This window comes from Leopardus geoffroyi, chromosome D3, assembly GCF_018350155.1.
Source record: "Leopardus geoffroyi isolate Oge1 chromosome D3, O.geoffroyi_Oge1_pat1.0, whole genome shotgun sequence".
Taxonomy (NCBI): Eukaryota; Metazoa; Chordata; class Mammalia; order Carnivora; family Felidae; genus Leopardus; species Leopardus geoffroyi.
Window position 1 is genome coordinate 582,077 of NC_059339.1, and position 16,355 is coordinate 598,431.

At 51.2% G+C, this 16,355-nt stretch overlaps 2 protein-coding genes across 5 annotated transcripts in view; one reads left to right on the plus strand and one right to left on the minus strand.

Moving 5' to 3' along the window:
• PXMP2 (peroxisomal membrane protein 2) lies at window positions 1-10,544 on the minus strand. Of its 3 annotated transcripts, XR_006707523.1 has the most exons (6): window positions 10,241-10,539; window positions 8,310-8,423; window positions 6,637-6,799; window positions 2,916-3,035; window positions 683-768; window positions 1-335 (listed from the first exon to the last, which is right to left on the minus strand). XR_006707523.1 is itself a non-coding variant. In XM_045457820.1 (5 exons), exons 1-5 carry the CDS (start codon window positions 10,360-10,362, stop codon window positions 267-269), a joined length of 588 nt encoding a protein of 195 aa, XP_045313776.1. In that variant the 5' UTR covers window positions 10,363-10,535; the 3' UTR covers window positions 1-266. The 3 variants fall into 3 exon arrangements, 2 of the variants coding, with proteins under 2 accessions (XP_045313776.1, XP_045313775.1); XM_045457820.1 differs by lacking the exon at window positions 683-768 and having other exon boundaries at window positions 10,241-10,535; XM_045457819.1 differs by lacking the exons at window positions 1-335; window positions 683-768 and having other exon boundaries at window positions 2,225-3,035; window positions 10,241-10,544.
• A 71-nt stretch (window positions 10,545-10,615) lies between these two features.
• Window positions 10,616-16,355, plus strand: part of POLE (DNA polymerase epsilon, catalytic subunit) — a 46,927-nt gene continuing 41,187 nt past the window's right edge. For both annotated transcript variants that reach the window (XM_045457785.1, XM_045457786.1), the window contains exons 1-6: window positions 10,616-10,744; window positions 12,588-12,729; window positions 13,154-13,234; window positions 14,077-14,121; window positions 14,269-14,361; window positions 14,668-14,822. In XM_045457785.1, coding sequence (XP_045313741.1) covers window positions 10,683-10,744; window positions 12,588-12,729; window positions 13,154-13,234; window positions 14,077-14,121; window positions 14,269-14,361; window positions 14,668-14,822 — 578 coding nt within the window. In that variant the 5' untranslated portion in view covers window positions 10,616-10,682. The remainder of the gene's footprint in view (window positions 10,745-12,587; window positions 12,730-13,153; window positions 13,235-14,076; window positions 14,122-14,268; window positions 14,362-14,667; window positions 14,823-16,355) is intronic.

The following is a 16,355-nucleotide window of genomic DNA, read 5'->3' on the forward strand; positions in this document are numbered from 1 at the left end:
AAAGGCTACATTATAGTTTATTGTTGTCCTAACTCAATTCAGGGTGACAAGTGCAATCATTGCTACTGCATTCTACGACTCTGAGGCAGCATCACCCGAAGACAGTTTCTACCTTTTTAAAACACGAGATGCTTACATTAACAGGTTGTTTCGCCATCTTGAACCACGTGATCTGGAGTCAGCTACAGTCTTGACCAGGTGGTTTCTGCTCTCTCACCCTAGGCAGGTGTCCCTACACAGCTGGGTGTGTTCACTCCAGGCCATCTTCACTTCCCCAGAGAGGCCAGGTAGATGTACCAGAACAGAGACACCAGGTTGGCAACAAGCACCCGGAACTGCCAAAGCGAACACAGGCCACCGTGAGCGAAGTCCTGACTGCGCTTCCCAGGCACCCATCCCCCGGGACTGAGCCCATCCGCCTACTACTGTATTCACTGAGCCTCACTTTGTACTGAGCACCGTGCTGGAGGGGTGAGCGGGACTCTGCCTAGCCATGTTACAGGCCGGGAGGGGAAACTGACGAGAACTGTCCCACATCCTCCTTCGCTGAGCACTAGCTCCTGGCTTAGCTTCCCAGCCCACGACTGGTCAAGTGGTGGCCTCACCCAGCCCACTGGTGGCCGCCAGCCCCCCCACCCCAAGCCATTACCCTGCTTTGATGCTCTCATGGATGTACTCCCACCTGAAATGCCTTTAGTCAGGGAGTCTCCCTGGCATATAAGCTCCATGAAAGTAGCAGTCTGGTCTGTCTTGTTAATCACTGTACCCCTAGAGTTTAGAACAGTGGGGCATACAGTAGGTGCTCAGTATTTGCTTAATAAGCTTCACTGCCCCTTAGGCACTTGCCTGCGACCACCTCAAATGGAAACCGTGACCACAGCCTCCTGGCGCTCTGTCCCCAGGGTGCCCAGAAGGGTTCCATTTTCCAGGCTCTCCTACTCTCCCATCCGCAGACCCCTTCACATCCTCAGCCCTTCTGCCTTTCTGTGTCTATTTCCTTTGCTACATACATTAGGATACAAGGCCCAAAGCCCTCATTGCCTTCCCTTGCTGTTCCTTGGTTATACTCCTTGGCAAAAGTCCGTTCTCCCTGCTCCCCTGCCACCCTGGAGCCCTAGGTCCACGTACACGAGGGGCTCCAGCCGGCTCCCTCTGCCGTCCTCTACAGGTTTGCCCCTCCTCTCCCCTCGAAGTACCTATCCTACCTCCTTTTGCCTCAGTGTGGCCCCGCCCTGGCCTCTGCCTTCCCCAAGGAAAGAGGTATGGATGGGAGGTCACCAGTGAACAGGCACCACTCTCTTGTCTTAGTAAAGAAGAGCCTCTGTCCAAAGCATCCCTCTGCCTGTGTCCAAACCCCATGCACCCTCTTTAGGGTAGAATATGGCCTCTCCAAGCTTCAGAGACCCTCTCCTATCCCTTCTCCCCACCTCGTCACACACTTCTTGAGAGAACTTCGCAGACTTAACGATTTCTTTTCTACTTCCCCACCCACTGCTCAATTCACAGCAGTCTGGCTTCAGCCCTCACGGAGCCACTGAAATTGCTGAGGATTGTTGTTAAATTGATGAGGACTGTTGTGAAAGTCAATGAAACTAACTGATTTTCATTTTCCTTTAACTCCCTGCAGTGACTGTGGTTGTGTCACTGCCACCTTCTGGTTTTCTGCTACTCCTTGGTGTGTGTGTGTGTGTGTGTGTGTGTGACCACCCAGCCTGCACCTCCCTCCCTCTTCCCATCCTTGCAATGGAGCTCTGCTCCAGGGGGTTCTGCCTCAGGTCTATCTCTCCTTTCTAAACCAGGGGGAAACCAAGTAGGTTACTTAAATGGTGTGCAAAAAAAAGCTTGAGGCTGCTCTCCTTGGAAAGGCCCGTCAGAGTGGCTAGCCCTTGCCTGGGCTCTGGGAACTTAGAGTTCCTGTGGGTTCCTACCTTTCCCCGAGGGATAAGAATGGCCTCTGTGCTTAGACTGCTCGCTAAAACAAAGCAGTTCTGCTGAGCACTGACTCTCCTTCTGGGAGTCTGGAATTCTGGTAAGCACCAGGCAGAGGGTGCCTATGTGACTAGCTCTCCCCCAAACCCCAGGCACTGGGTCTTTACAGGGCTTCCCTGGACAGAAACGTGGCCTGAGTGTTGCTGCGTTTTGTTGGTGGGTGAGAGCTTGCCCTGCGTGACCCTCACGGGAGGGAGGGAGCGTAGGAAGGCTGCAGTGGATTCCTAAGATGCAGTTGCAAATCCTTGCTCTGAGGCTGTAATACACCCACGGCCGTGAGCAGACGCTGTGCCAAGCCCCGCCTCCAGATCTCTAGCCCTGGGCGTGGTCTTGGGGCTGGACACAGGTGGGCTGCCCTTGGTGTGTAAAGACGGCGCAGGACGGCGGGCCCCTCAGCCTTGCCCTGGTGAGCTCTTCCTGCAGCTTAGAGCCCCTCCAGGCTCCCACCGTGCTCAGAGTGGAGGCCCAGTTTCAGCAGCCTGCCTCGGGCCGCGACCCCCGGTGCCCAGAAGGGCTGAACCTGGTGCGCGGCGCCCCGACAGCATCCCTGCCCCCAGGGTCCTGCCTGCCGCTTGCCTCTCCGGCGCACGCTGATGTCAGGGCAGGTAAGGCCGGCCTCGCCGCTGCCGCACAACCTGCTGGGCTCGGCCACCGCTCGACTCCCGCACGCAAGCCCAGCTGTGACCCACGGGGCCAGGCACTGGCAACGCTGAGCCCCTGGAAAACTCGAGCTGTCCTGGACTGGAGGCTTTTCAGAAATGTTTCTGGGACCAAGGGATGAGGTGTGGACACACGCTTCGCCCGTCCACATCCAAAGCTGCTAATGATTCTGCGCGGAGAGAAAACCACCAATCGTTCCAAGAAGGAACAAGGCTGGTGGAGGATGAGGCCCCCTTGGGCTCCGCATGGTGCCAGCTGGCCCTCACCTGCAGAGGGACGTAGTTGATGTTGATGAACTGCACTGGGGTCCAGACTCGCCAGTTCATGCGCAGCGCCGGCCAGAAGCTTCTTCTTATCTGGACAGAGAGAGCAGCTGCGTCTCTCCCCTGGAAAGGAGGGGAGTGTGGACAGTAAGTGATCACCACTGCCCTCAGAACTGAAGCGGGGGTGCCACGGTCTGGAGGGCCCCAAACCCTAACATGATGGTTTTGTTTTTTTTTTTTTTCAACGTTTATTTATTTTTTGGGGGACAGAGAGAGACAGAGCATGAACGGGGGAGGGGCAGAGAGAGAGGGAGACACAGAATCGGAAACAGGCTCCAGGCTCTGAGCCATCAGCCCAGAGCCCGACGCGGGGCTCGAACTCACGGACCGCGAGATCGTGACCTGGCTGAAGTCGGACGCTTCACCGACTGCGCCACCCAGGCGCCCCTAACATGATGGTTTTTGAAAACTGTGGATTTTGTTCCATTTGTGTAGAGACAGCACATCTGTGTGTCTCATTAGCACCGCAGGGACCAGGAGCCAGTCACCTGGTCAGAAAGCCGACGGTGAAACTCCCCGAGGCTCATCCTGTGCCCACTGCCCGCACAGACCCTCATCGCTCCTCGCAGAGCTGATTAAGTGGTGTGACCCGTACTGCTGGCAGCGGGCACCAGAGCTGCTATTTATGGCCTGGCTGTTCGTGTTTCCCAAAATGGCCTCCAAAATGGATGCGTTTTTCAAGCAAAACTTGTCAGGAGTTTTTAAAGAATGAGCCCCAATAAGGTGATTCTGAATGTCATCTGAAAGGATAAGTGCATAAAAAATAACTATCTTGAAAAATAATAACAGGGGAGGCCTAAATTACTGAAGATTTAAAAATACTCTATGGTAATTAATACTAATAATTATGGTAATTAAAAGCTAAAAAATAAAAGACATACTATGGAAATAGAATCCAGCAAAAGATCGAAGAGTCCAAATAATGGCCTGTACATATGAGAATGACAGTATACGATAAAGTTGACACTTCAAGCCACGGGATTGTTTGATAAATGGCAATGAGATAATTTGCAATTGAAGTGGAAGAAACAAGCCAAGTGTATCTCCCACATATAATTAAAAAAATAAGAATACTGCAGGAAAATATGGAATATTTCTATTATGTTTGCATTTGTCAAAATGCACATAATATCGTAAGAGTAAAAGAACAAAGTTTAAGAGAATATTTCCAGTATCTTCCTTTAAAGAAACCCACGAAGAAAAAGAATCACATATTTGAATACATGAATATTTTAAACTCCTGCATGGAGAAACACACTATAAATAACCTATTTTTGTAACTTCAAATGTTTAACTTTATATGAAGTTAAAAGACAAACACCTAGGAGCGCCTGGGTGGCTCAGTCGGTTAAGCGTCTGACTTCAGCTCAGGTCATGATCTCATGGCTCATGAATTCGAGCCCCACGTTGGGCTCTGTGCTGACAGCTCAGAGCCTGGAACCTGCTTCGGATTCAGTGTCTCCCTCTCCCTTTGCTCCTCCCCTGCTCATGCTGTCTGTCTGTCTCTCTCTCAAAAATAAACATTAAAAAAAAAAAAAAAAGACAAACACCTAAAAAATGGGGAAAATATCTGCAATTTGTATCCGGCAAAGGATTGATCTCCTTAGTACACACACACACACAATCAGTGAGAAAAAGCCAACACTGATAGAAAATAAGCAAAGTTCATAGAATATAGGAGGTGTATAAAAAGATATTCAACCTTATAAAGATGTATATGTTGTTTTTACATATCAACCTGCAAACTATTTAAAAGAAAAATATAACCATGATTGTCAAGAATGTGGGGAAACAAACCTCACGTGGAGGAGAAAGAAGCTCTGGGGTCACAAAGCCTGGGTCTGACTCAAGGGCTTGTAAGTTATGAGAACTTAAGCCATGGGCCTCAGCTTTCTCATCTGTAAAATGGGGTTGCCTTGTGGCTCAAATGACACGAAGGGCTCGACGCGGGGCTTGGAACAAGTACTCATAGATGTCCGCCGTTTGTATTACTCTGTACCACCGCAGGGAGGACACGTTGAGGACAGCCTTTTTGGATAAGGGACGGACACATGGTGGACTAGCAAACACTGTGTGGTCCAAACATGATGTCTATGATCAAGAAATGCTGGATGTCGGCACAGCGCAGGGAAGAGAGAAAGCGATGTTTTAACAGAGTCGTATGCTGACACTTGCGGTGAGCATAGTGTAATGTATCGAGAGGTTGAGTCACTGTGCTGCACACCTGAAACTAACATAACATTGTGGGTCACCTATATTCAAATTAAAAAAAAATTTTTTTAATGCAGATGCAGAAGAATCTATCGTGTGTGTGGTATAACGTGGTCCAACACAAGGCATTTATGTTGGGCGCTTTACACACCTTGGTAACATACGATACGTAATCCGGATTTAGGGTCTTTGTCTATTAATGAAAAATATATTCCTTTCGTAGCTAGAAGGAAAAAAAAGAGACACTCCTGTACCTTCACTTCTAATGTGGGTATCCTTTGCTTCCTACCTCAGGTTTTCTAACGGCTTCCCAAACACTTCTTTTTACTATCAAGGACTTACTAGCAATCATGGTTGAGGTTATGCATCTTTCCTGCTTCCCCCGCAAGGATCACTTTTGGCCACAGGGGCATTCTCTTCAGTAACAAGACCTCAAGATGCTGCTTCAAAATAAAACCTGCAGAAGCATTTGCCTGCTGTGATTGGTTGGAACGATTACTTTCAGGGCAGAATGTGATTGGTTGGAACGATTACTTTCAGGGCAGAACAGGACACATCTCAGGCACACAGTGGACAGAGAGATGGTGAGAGGCTGGAGGTGTAGTGAACTGGGAAGGGTCTTAGGCTGGGCACGTTAGAACAGACATGCCTAGTGATTTGCGTGAACACGCCTCTCCTGCGGTGAGTTGTGAGGTTTTCAGTCTATGCTGGTCTCTTAGCCTCTTCAGAGCACTTATGATGTTCAGGCACTGAATTAGCACAGGCTTCTGCGATACCATTGGGGCCTGAAACTTCTGTGTCGTGAGTCCCATAGACCCCCTTCTCAGCATCCTGTTTATATAACATATATAAGATTACCAGGGAACTATACTGAATACAGCTACCAAAATATTCAGAAAAGAATCTTATTGGAGCACCTGGGTGGCTCAGTCGGTTAAGCGGCTGACTTTGGCTCGGGTCATGATTTCGCAGTCTGCGAGTCCGAGCCCCGCGTCGGGCTCTGTGCTGACAGCTCAGAGCCTGGAGCCTGTTTCAGATTCTGTGTCTCACTCTCTCTGACCCTCCCCCGTTCGTGCTCTGTCTCCGTCTCAAAAGTAAATAAACGTTAAAAAAAAAAATTTTTTTTTTAAAAAGAATCTTATGATAGACCAGTATATGTGCTTCCTTAACACATTCAGTGACAAGACTTGAAGGCAGGTGCAGGGGGTCCAGAAACATAAAAGATATTTGGGGATGTGTGATATCAAGACCTCCGTGATTTCTTACTGCGGACCGACAGGTACCGCCAATGTGACTGGGGTTTGTGTCTGACATTCATAAAAACAAGAGAGAGAAGTTTCAACTTTGGTGTGCTGGAAAGTTCACAGACCCTCTGAATTCCACCCACGGATGCCAGGTCAAGAATCGCTGTGCCCCGCAAAGAGCTACCGCAAGTACTATGGCAGCGACCAACCTCCAGGAAGTTCATGACGAGGAGAAACAACAACAGGAAGGCCGGTGCAAAGAGGAGGCGGTCCAGGAGGAGCCTCTTGACCCCAGCCCAGGGGACCTCAGAAGGGATCCAGTGCTCCACGAACAGGTAGAAGAAGTGACTCAGTGGCCCTGTGAAGAAGAACCTGAGGCCCCGCAGCGGGGGTGAGCAGGACTGCCATTTCCTGGATGTGTCCTTCTCGGGTCCAGCTCCACCCCCCAACCCCAGGTCCTAAGCCCTGCTCCCTGGGCCCCCCATCCCTGACCACACAGGTATGTGTGGTCCTTCTAGAAAACAGGCTTTCTTTGAATCTGCTTCAAGCATGGTCTTTTGTCCCTGATAGACCAGATCCCCCCTCAGTCTTCACGCGGCCAGCTCCTTCTCAACACTGTCAGCTTGGAGACCTCCTCATTGTTCTGGACAACGCACCAGCTGCTGTCTCGGCCACTCTCAATTCCAGGTCCTGTTTCACTGCCTTCATAGCATCTATCACTACATGTCCTCATCTCATTTGTCTAGTCACGTGGTGCCCTCTTGGCCCTGCTACAGGTACGCGTCACAAGACGGATTGTGTCTGTCTCATCACTGCTGTGTCCACAGCGCCTAGAACATGGCCTGGCTCAGAGGAGGTGCTCAGTAGTAAGTAAGTGGGGGCACCCCTGGTATTAGAGCTTCTCAGCAAATCCTGTTGGGTAGTTAGCAAGAGCGAAGCCTGGTGCTGGGCACTGGCTTGTCTGTCCTGCTACTGTGCATTCCCAAGTGTAGAACGCTTGGGACAGAACTGAACCCAGCCACGCCACCTGCTGGTAAAACACATCCACAGTTCCGTAAGATTCAGCAATAAAATGGGGGGTAGGGACCTAAGGGTCTTCCCATTTTTGACACTGAAGTCCTTAAACAAGTGGTTCTCAGCTGTGGCTTCCTGTCCTGCCACAGGTTATGTGGCCGGGAGCAGGGTCCTCAGTGAGAGGGAACGGAAGTCAACGCCATAAACCCTGAGTGGGTGAGGCCTCTCAGGTGATCCTGACTCCCTCCTTCCCTCCAGGAGGATTATGGCTTCTCTTTATCTACATTACAGGACAGCTGTGGCGGCTGCAACCAGCGGGCTTCCGAAGACGAAGGGATATTTGTGAGTTTTAGATCAAAAACAAAACACGACTTCAAAATAATCCATCTATACAATCACTATTGTTGGCCAGAGAACGTGACGTGGATTTAATTGGGTAAAACTCCTGAATCTCTGTGTTCTTTGCAGTTCCAAAAGTGATTCCGAAACTGGACATTTTTCAGGATTCCTAGGTATTTATTTTCTGGTTGTTTAAGCTATGAAAATAACAGAAACAACTGGCAATATTTGAGTAGTTTTCCTCTTTCACGGTCTTTGTGTCTTGAAGTCTAATTTAGGTTCAGGTGAATTATCTGCCCTCAGATCTCTCGGCCCAATGAGGACAGCCGCCCCCACTCATGCGATTCCAAATGAAAACCATAAAACAAGTTAATGTTATCCATCATTCTGACTTTTTCCCCATGATGACTTCAACGCTTTTTAAAAATTATTTCTCAAAATTAGGTTATTTCAGAGACTTGGTCTTGATACCCTAGCTTTGTCACGGTTAGTCTGCTGCTGGTTAGTTCAGCCCCTTTGTGAAACTCACCCATAAATGGCGTATCTGAGAGGCCCACTGACATCTAGCTTTTGGGAGTTTTCTTTTTTCCGCTGCTTCGCCATCATCTGGGCCAGGAAGTTCCCAAGTGCTGACAAAATGCCACTGTGGACAGAGATGTCATCAGAAAACGGGGGCAACCAGCAAGAGGGGGGCCATTCCTGCATGTACTTAGCGTGGCTGTTCTGAGATCATGGTGGGGTGGGTAGAGAGGAGTCCTCTTTAAAGCAGGTTTTTAGTTTTAATTTTTTATTTTTTTAGAGAGAGCGCAAGTGGTGGAGAGGGGCAAAGGGAGAGAGAGAGAATCCCAAGCAGGCTCCACACTCTGCACGGAGCCTGGCGCAGGGCTCAATCCCATGACCCTTGGGATCATGACCCGAGCTGAAATCAAGAATCTGACGCTCGACTGAGCCACCCAGGCGCCCCTAAAGCAGGTATTTTTTTTGGGGGGGGACAGAGAGAGACAGAGCATGAACGGGGGAGGGGCAGAGAGAGAGGGAGACACAGAATCGGAAACAGGCTCCAGGCTCTGAGCCATCAGCCCAGAGCCTGACGCAGGGCTCGAACTCCCGGACCGTGAGATCATGACCTGGCTGAAGTCGGACGCTTCACCAACTGCGCCACCCAGGCGCCCCCCTAAAGCAGGTTTTTAAGGCAGCCCCAGTGTAAGGTCCCTATGTCGAAAGGTGGGGATAGCAGAATGAAAGCCAGGAAAATCTGATCTGTGGACTGTGTCTGTGCCAGTGCCTGGCTGTGATATTGTACTACACTTTTACAAAATGTTACCCATGGGGGGAACTGGGCAAAGTGTGCGAGGGACCTCCCTGTATTCTTTCTTACACCCGCATGTAAACTACAGTGATCACAACAGAAATGTCAATAGAGAGGTGGCGACAGGCCCGGTGGCTCCAAGGCTTGGTCTACAGCTACTTTCTGATAAGCTCTGTGGGCTAAAAATGTCAAAATTCTTTGTATGGGTGATAAGCACCTTCTCGAGCTGATCCTTGGCTACCTCTTTCTGATCTGCTTCCTTTCTCGGCTTTTCATTTCTCCAGCAACACAGTCTTCTTTCCGCCCCTCCATTATTAGCTTGCTCCTCCCTCGGGATCTTTGCACCTGAAGTACCCTCTGCCCAGGGAGGTTTGGCTCCCCTCGTCCCCTCCCTTCATTCAAGCCTCCCGTTCAAATGTCACCTTCCCCGACCACTTCATCTCTGCTATGTATTTATCTGTTTCTCCTCACTCTTTCACTAGAATAGAAACGCCTTTGAGGGTCCCTACCCTCTTGATCGCTGCTGATGCCTGACACGCAGGAAGCGTTACTGTACCTACTTACGAAAAGCTGGCTTTAACAAAAGCGGACAAACTTATAAAATTAAGTAATTAAAGTAATGGAGGAGGACGATGTCTCATAAAAAGTTTAGTACCCCAAATCAATGGGTGCAACTGACCAGCAGACGGGGGAGGGGGGAGTGCGGAGGGCGGAGGGGGGTTGTCACCTTTCTGCCGAATGCAAAGCCGACTAAAAAAACAAATCTTAACACGTCGCGCCTGAGCCACTCTAACCTCAGAACAAGCGCAGGTCAGGCTTCGACCGCCCGCGGAGAAGCTGGGCCGGAGGTCACCTCCAGGGCAGGAGGTCACGTCCAGAGCAGGAGGTCTGCCTGGAGCCCTTCGCTTTGTGCCTTCCTTCGGTCTGGCCCCTGGTAACTGCTTGTGAGGACCGAATGCACCGAGCCGCCTATGCTGAGCTCTCGGGCTAACTGAAGGCCTTTGGGAGGTCGTTTTGACACCCGGACATTTTGCCTTTCGCACTCAAATCCCTGCACAGGATGCATCTACGTGGCTGGGTCCCCGAGGCCGGCCGAGCTCCGGGCCGCCCCCCGCCCGGTCCCGTCCCCTCCGCGGCCGTTGCGCGCCGACCTGGTGGCCGCCTTGGTGAGCACAGGGTAGAGCCGCAGAAGGCGCAGGTACTGGGCGAGCGCCCGCTGCGGGAGCGCCCCGAGCCCGGCCTCCGCCCGCAGCTTCGACGCCGCCGACGCCATCGCCTGCCGCGCTCCGCGCCCTCCGGGGCCCCACGACCCCGCACCAGGCGGGGACGGCCCGACATTTCCCGCCCCGCCGCGGCACGCAGCGCGGCCGGGGACAGACCCCGCCTTGCGCGGCGACCGCCTCCGCACACTTTTCCCTGAGTCCCTATCTGGCCGCCACCCCTCGGGCGGCCGTGGCCATTGGAGCTCGGTGGGGCGGGGCGGGGCGGGGCGAGCCTCCAGAGGGAGCGGCGGGCGCTTCCGGTCTCTCGCGAGAGTTGGGGGGAGCGCGCCAAATTTCTCCGGGAGAGCCGGGGCGGTGCGAGCGCGGCGCGATGGTTCTGAGGAACAGCGGGCGGCGGCGCGCGGAACCGGGCGCGGACGGCGAGGCCAGCCGGTGAGGGGCGCCGGGCCGTCCGGGCGGGTGGGCGGCGGGCGTTTGGGGCGCGCGGCCGCCGCGGCCCCGCTCGGGACGCCTCGGTGCGGCGCGTCGGTCCCGGGCTCGCACTGGGTTTCCGTGCGCTTCGCTCCGAGGTCTGTGTGGGAACGTCTGTGGTTGGCGACGTGGCGGCGCAGCAGGTGGGGCCGCCTCCCTGGGTTTGTAACGCGGGCCGGTGGGGGACGGCTTCGTGCAGACCGCGGCGTGTGCGCGCCCCTCGCTCCGCTCCCGACTGGTGCAGACGGAGGCCTTGCGGGCGCGGGGGCTGCGGAGGTGGGGGGGGGGCAGTGCGGAGGCTGAGCGGGCGCGGGGCGCGGGCCGAGTTCCCGGAGCGCTTCCCCGGCTCTCCGCGTGGACGGAGTGGGTCGTTCGAGTGTTTGCTTTCAGCGAGCGCCGCTAGCGTAGGATCTTCCCTTACGGACGAGAGACATACTCCCTTGTATTTGTGTTGACCTTTGATGAGTATCCCAAGTGCTGTTTATTGAGCACCCACTGTATACATCACGTGCATCATATGACTTAATTGTCACGCTCGATTTTGGCAGAAGTAGAATCCAGGCCAGATCGGTCATCAGGATTCTTGCTTTCTTGTGTACTGCGCTGCCGGCTTTGCGGGCTCATTGTTGTGGTGGATAACGTTGATTTCACTTTACAGACTAATACATTTCAGAACGGTCATTTTAAAAATAAAAATACAAAGAAACAGCTTTTTGAGTTAATTGTAGATTCGCAAGCAGTTGTAAGAAATGACACCCAGATCGCATGCACCCATAAGCCATAGTGCATGGACACTCGTGTGTGTGTGTGTGTTTACTCGTGTGTGTGCACATCGTATGTGACCACCACCACAATCAAGGCGCAGAACAGTTCTAGCCCACGGATCCCTCCTGCTGCCCTTTTGTGGCCACAGCCGCCTCCGCTCCTCCCTCTTCCTCATCCATGCCAGCCACTACTCTGTCGTCCACTCTGATATTATTCCAGGGATGCTATCTCAGTGGAATTGTGAAGTGTGTAATTTTAGAGGGTTGGCTTTTTTCAGTCTGAATAATACCCTTGATGGGTAAGTTTGTTCCTTCTTATCGGCCAATAGTATTGCATGGGAAGGATATAGCCTAGGTTGATGACTCACCTGTTAAGGAGTCCCTGGGTGGTTTCCACTTTGGGTTATCATGAGTGAGCTGCTAGGCACAGCCACGCACAAGTGTGTGTGTGAATGTGAGTTTCATTTCTCCGGGGTAAATGCCCAGGAGCGCAATGCTGGACTTCGTGCATTTTTAGTATCCCATAAGGCAGCAGTGTCCAGTCACGATTGTTTTTTTTTTAAGTTTTTTTTATTTTATTTTATTTAATTTTTTTTTTAATTTTTTTTTTCAACGTTTATTTTTGGGACAGAGAGAGACAGAGCAAGTTTATTTTTTTAAAGAGAGAGAGCGGGGGAGGGGTAGAGGATCTGAAGCGGGCTCTGTGCTGCCAGCAGAGAACCCGATGCGGGGCTCACACTCACAAACCATGAGATCATGACTTGAGACCAAGTTGGACGCTCAACCACTGAGCCCCCTCAGGCGCCCCACGATTGTTTGTATTAGTGCTCTGGTTACAGAGTCCAGCGTGTTTTGAGGACCCGGCCTGTCGTGTTTCCCATGACATATGTTGTTTTAATGCGTTGTTTTGCCACACGTGAGGTGTTTTGGGGGATGCATCTCCTGTGTCCCATCCAAAATGGTTACACTGGGTGGACGGAGGGTTGTGGGAAGAGATGGCGTCATGATTGGTGAAGACGAATTTCCCTCCTTTCATTCAGGGACGATGGCCCCTCTTCCTCTGTCTCGGCACTTAAGCGCCTGGAGCGCAGTCAGTGGACAGATAAGATGGATTTGCGGTTTGGGTTTGAGAGACTCAAGGAGCCTGGTGAGAAGACGGGCTGGCTCATCAACATGCACCCTGTAAGCACCTGGGCTTTTTCTCGGTCCTCGTCCCGCTCAGGAGGGCGGCTGCACCCCTCGGAGCAGCCTAGGCCTTGGCAGAGTGGGGGAGACAGGTGGAGACCGCATTGTTTGTAGCTCTCCTGCTTCCCTCTTTCACACCGCTGGGTCGTGTAGGGGCTCCTGGGAAGACCAGGGTGAAGGGTGTCCCTGTTAACCTATGAGAATGAAGTTTTCAGGGATGAGGGAGGGATTGAGAGAAATCCTCATTTGAAAGGTGCTGCGATGCAGTTCTTGCGAATGGGGGGGCTGCAGGATGTTTATGCGGGGGCGGGGCAGGGAGAAAGGGTTTGTTTTTGTGCTCAGTTTCCCAGAGAGTGAAAAGCAAGAGGGGTCTTGGACTGTGCAGCGGGTAAGGTGCCTGTGCTGGCTGGTTCTCTTGTAGACCGAGATTTTAGATGAAGATAAACGCCTGGTCAGTGCGGTGGATTACTACTTTATTCAAGATGACGGGAGCAGATTTAAGGTAAGCCCCTGAACCCCAAGAAGCTAAAACCCACTCAAGTGAGGAGGTGTAGCTGGGTCCAAAGTGGTAGCTGTGAAGAGAGGGGTTGGGAGGTGTCAGGGACACAGGTCCCTTGGAGCCACATGGGTCACCATTTAGGATGTCATAAGAGGAGCCAGCTTGGACAGACTGAAAGAGCAGTGTTGTCTGTCTCAGACTTTTGCCCCTGCCATATGTGCAGCTCTTAATTTCCTGCTGCAGCACATTTTTTTTTTTTTATTTTTTTTAACGTTTATTTTATTTATTTTTTTTTTTTAATTTTTTTTTTTTAACGTTTATTTATTTTTGGGACAGAGAGAGACAGAGCATGAACGGGGGAGGGGCAGAGAGAGAGGGAGACACAGAATTGGAAACAGGCTCCAGGCTCTGAGCCATCAGCCCAGAGCCTGACGCGGGGCTCGAACTCACGGACCGCGAGATCGTGACCTGGCTGAAGTCGGACGCTTAACCGACTGCGCCACCCAGGCGCCCCGTTATTTTTGAAACAGAGACAGAGCATGAATGGGGGAGGGTCAGAGAGAGAGGGAGACACAGAGTCTGAAGCAGGCTCCAGGCTCTGAGCTGTCAGCACAGAGCCCGACGCAGGGCTCAAACTCACCGACCCTGAGATCATGACCTGAGCCAAAGTCAGAAGCTCAACTGACTGAGCCACCCAGGTGCCCCTGCAGCATCTTTTAAGAGGTGTCCAAGGGCAAGGGTGCATTGGATCCAGGCTGCTCACGAGTATAATAGCAAACAGCGTGTCTTCACTCGTCTCCCTTTTTTCTTTCTTGTTGCCTCTGAATGGTCGGTGGCTTTCGCAGGTGGCCTTGCCCTACAAGCCATATTTCTACATTGCAACCAAAAAGGTAAGTGTGGTTAGTAGAGTCAGGTCACACGACCTGAGCCTCATGTTATGGGGAGCTTTGGAACTGAACGTAAAGGGGCCTCTAGAGAAACGGGCCAGGAAGACAGGTTTCACTGTAGAAAGTCCTTTCACTCTGATCTCAATTTAGGGTTGTGAGCGAGAAGTTTCATCTTTTCTCTCCAAGAAGTTTCAGGGTAAAATTGCTAAAGTAGAGACTGTCCCCAAAGAGGATCTGGACTTGGTGAGTACCACTTGGCCCTTCCAGGATAAATGAGGCTGGGTCTGCCCTGCACATGGGGTGAGATGGGAGGAGGCCAAGTTTAGCACCTGTGGGGTGGTATGGGTGGCGGGGCTTCGGTGACTGTCCGTATGTCCTGGAGGAGTCCAGTGGCAGAGTTGGTGCCACACGCAGAGTTGGACAAGGTGCTTTGGACTTGCTGACTCTTCCATTCTTGGGTTTACCTTTGAGTCATTCTCCCCTTATTTTCTTTCCCCAATAAAGTCTTTTTTCTCTTGAGCTCATGAGCACAATCTCTTCATTTTGTAGCCAAATCACTTGGTGGGTTTGAAGCGAAATTACATTAAGCTGTCCTTCAACACGGTGGAGGACCTTGTCAGAGTGAGGAAGGACATCTTCCCTGCCGTGAGGAAGAGCCGGGAGCAGGGCCACGCCAGTGATGCCTACACAGCTATGCTGTCCAGGTGAGCTTACCTGTCGTAAGCAGCCGGTGAGTCCACACGGACGGGTTCCTGGAGTGTGTCCCGAGGGGCAAGATGGACAGGAGGTAGGAAAACCCAGTGGTGAAGTTACCGTAAGGATTGGCTTGTCCAGTGTGGAAGCACTTTCAAGCAATTAGATAGAATTTCTTTCTTTCTTTCTTTCTTTCTTTCTTTCTTTCTTTCTTTCTTTCTTTTTAATATTTGAGAGGGAGAGAGCATGAACGCACAAGCAGGGGAGGGCCAGAGAGACAGAGAGAGAGAGAGAGAGATAGAATCTGAAGCAGGCTCCAGGCTCTGAGCTGTCAACACAGAGCCCAACGCAGGGCTTAAACTCATGAGCCGTGAGATCATGACCTGAGCCAAAGTCGGACGCTTAACCAACTGAGCCGCCCAGGTGCCCCTAGATAGAATTTCTTATGTGCTACATTTTTGTTAAAGAAATGGTGGTTTCTTGGCTTACATTTGAGCTCTTCCTCTTTTCTTACATAGCGGTGGGTTTGTGGCTCTAAAATTGAGTTGCTGTAACAGAGACATTTTGGATTCCTAGTCACACCACTTCACTTCAGTCTGTTTTCATGGCTTATGGCAAGTGTCAGGCTGCCTACAGAGTTTACTGAATGCCTAGAGTTACATAGCACATCTTCTCTAGAAAACTTTGGGTGTTATACAGAAAAACGTAAATATAGGACGCCCAACACTGTTCATCAAGTGTTTAGATATCAACGATAATAGGAAACAGGATAAGAGATTAAGAAGAGGAAATCTTGGGGTGCCTGGGTGGCTCAGTCAATTAAGTGTCCGACTCTTGGTTTTGGCTCAGGTCATGAGATTGAGCCTCTCGTTGGGCTCCACACTGAGTATGGAGCCTGCTTGGGATTTTGTCTCTCTCCTCCCGTCCCTAGCTCACTCTCTGTCTCTCTCTCAAAATAAAGAAAAGACGAGGAAATCTTGGCTAATTAAAACTTATGAAGACTTCAAGAGAGCTAATCATATTCTCTGAAAAAAGATCAATTTGGGACCCTGAACATTTCTGCACTGCACCCACCCCCTGCCCCCAGTATAATTACCTTTTACAGTATTGCAAGGTGTACCCAGAGGCCTAAGTCTTTTCTCTAAAACTCGTTGTCTTTCTTCTCCCCTTTAAGAGTCCATTTAGTGTTCGGAAGCTTACTGGGCTGATATTAGAGTTAATATTCTAGTGACAGTGATTTCCTGCTTTCCAATGATAAGGTAATTATGGTACGGAAAATTGCTACTTACCAGCTGCTGTGCCACGCAGAGAGCTCTATGAGTGTTACCTCACGACACTCCTGCAGGGTGGACGTGTTCCTGTGACCCTTGTTCTCTTAAAAAAAAAAAATTTTTTTTTTTTTTAATGTTTATTTTTGAGACAGAGAGAGACAGAGCATGAACGGGGAAGGGTCAGAGAGAGAGGGAGACACGGAATCCGAAGCAGGCTCCAGGCTCTGAGCTGTCAGCACAGAGCCCAACGCAGGGCTCGAACTCATGGACCGT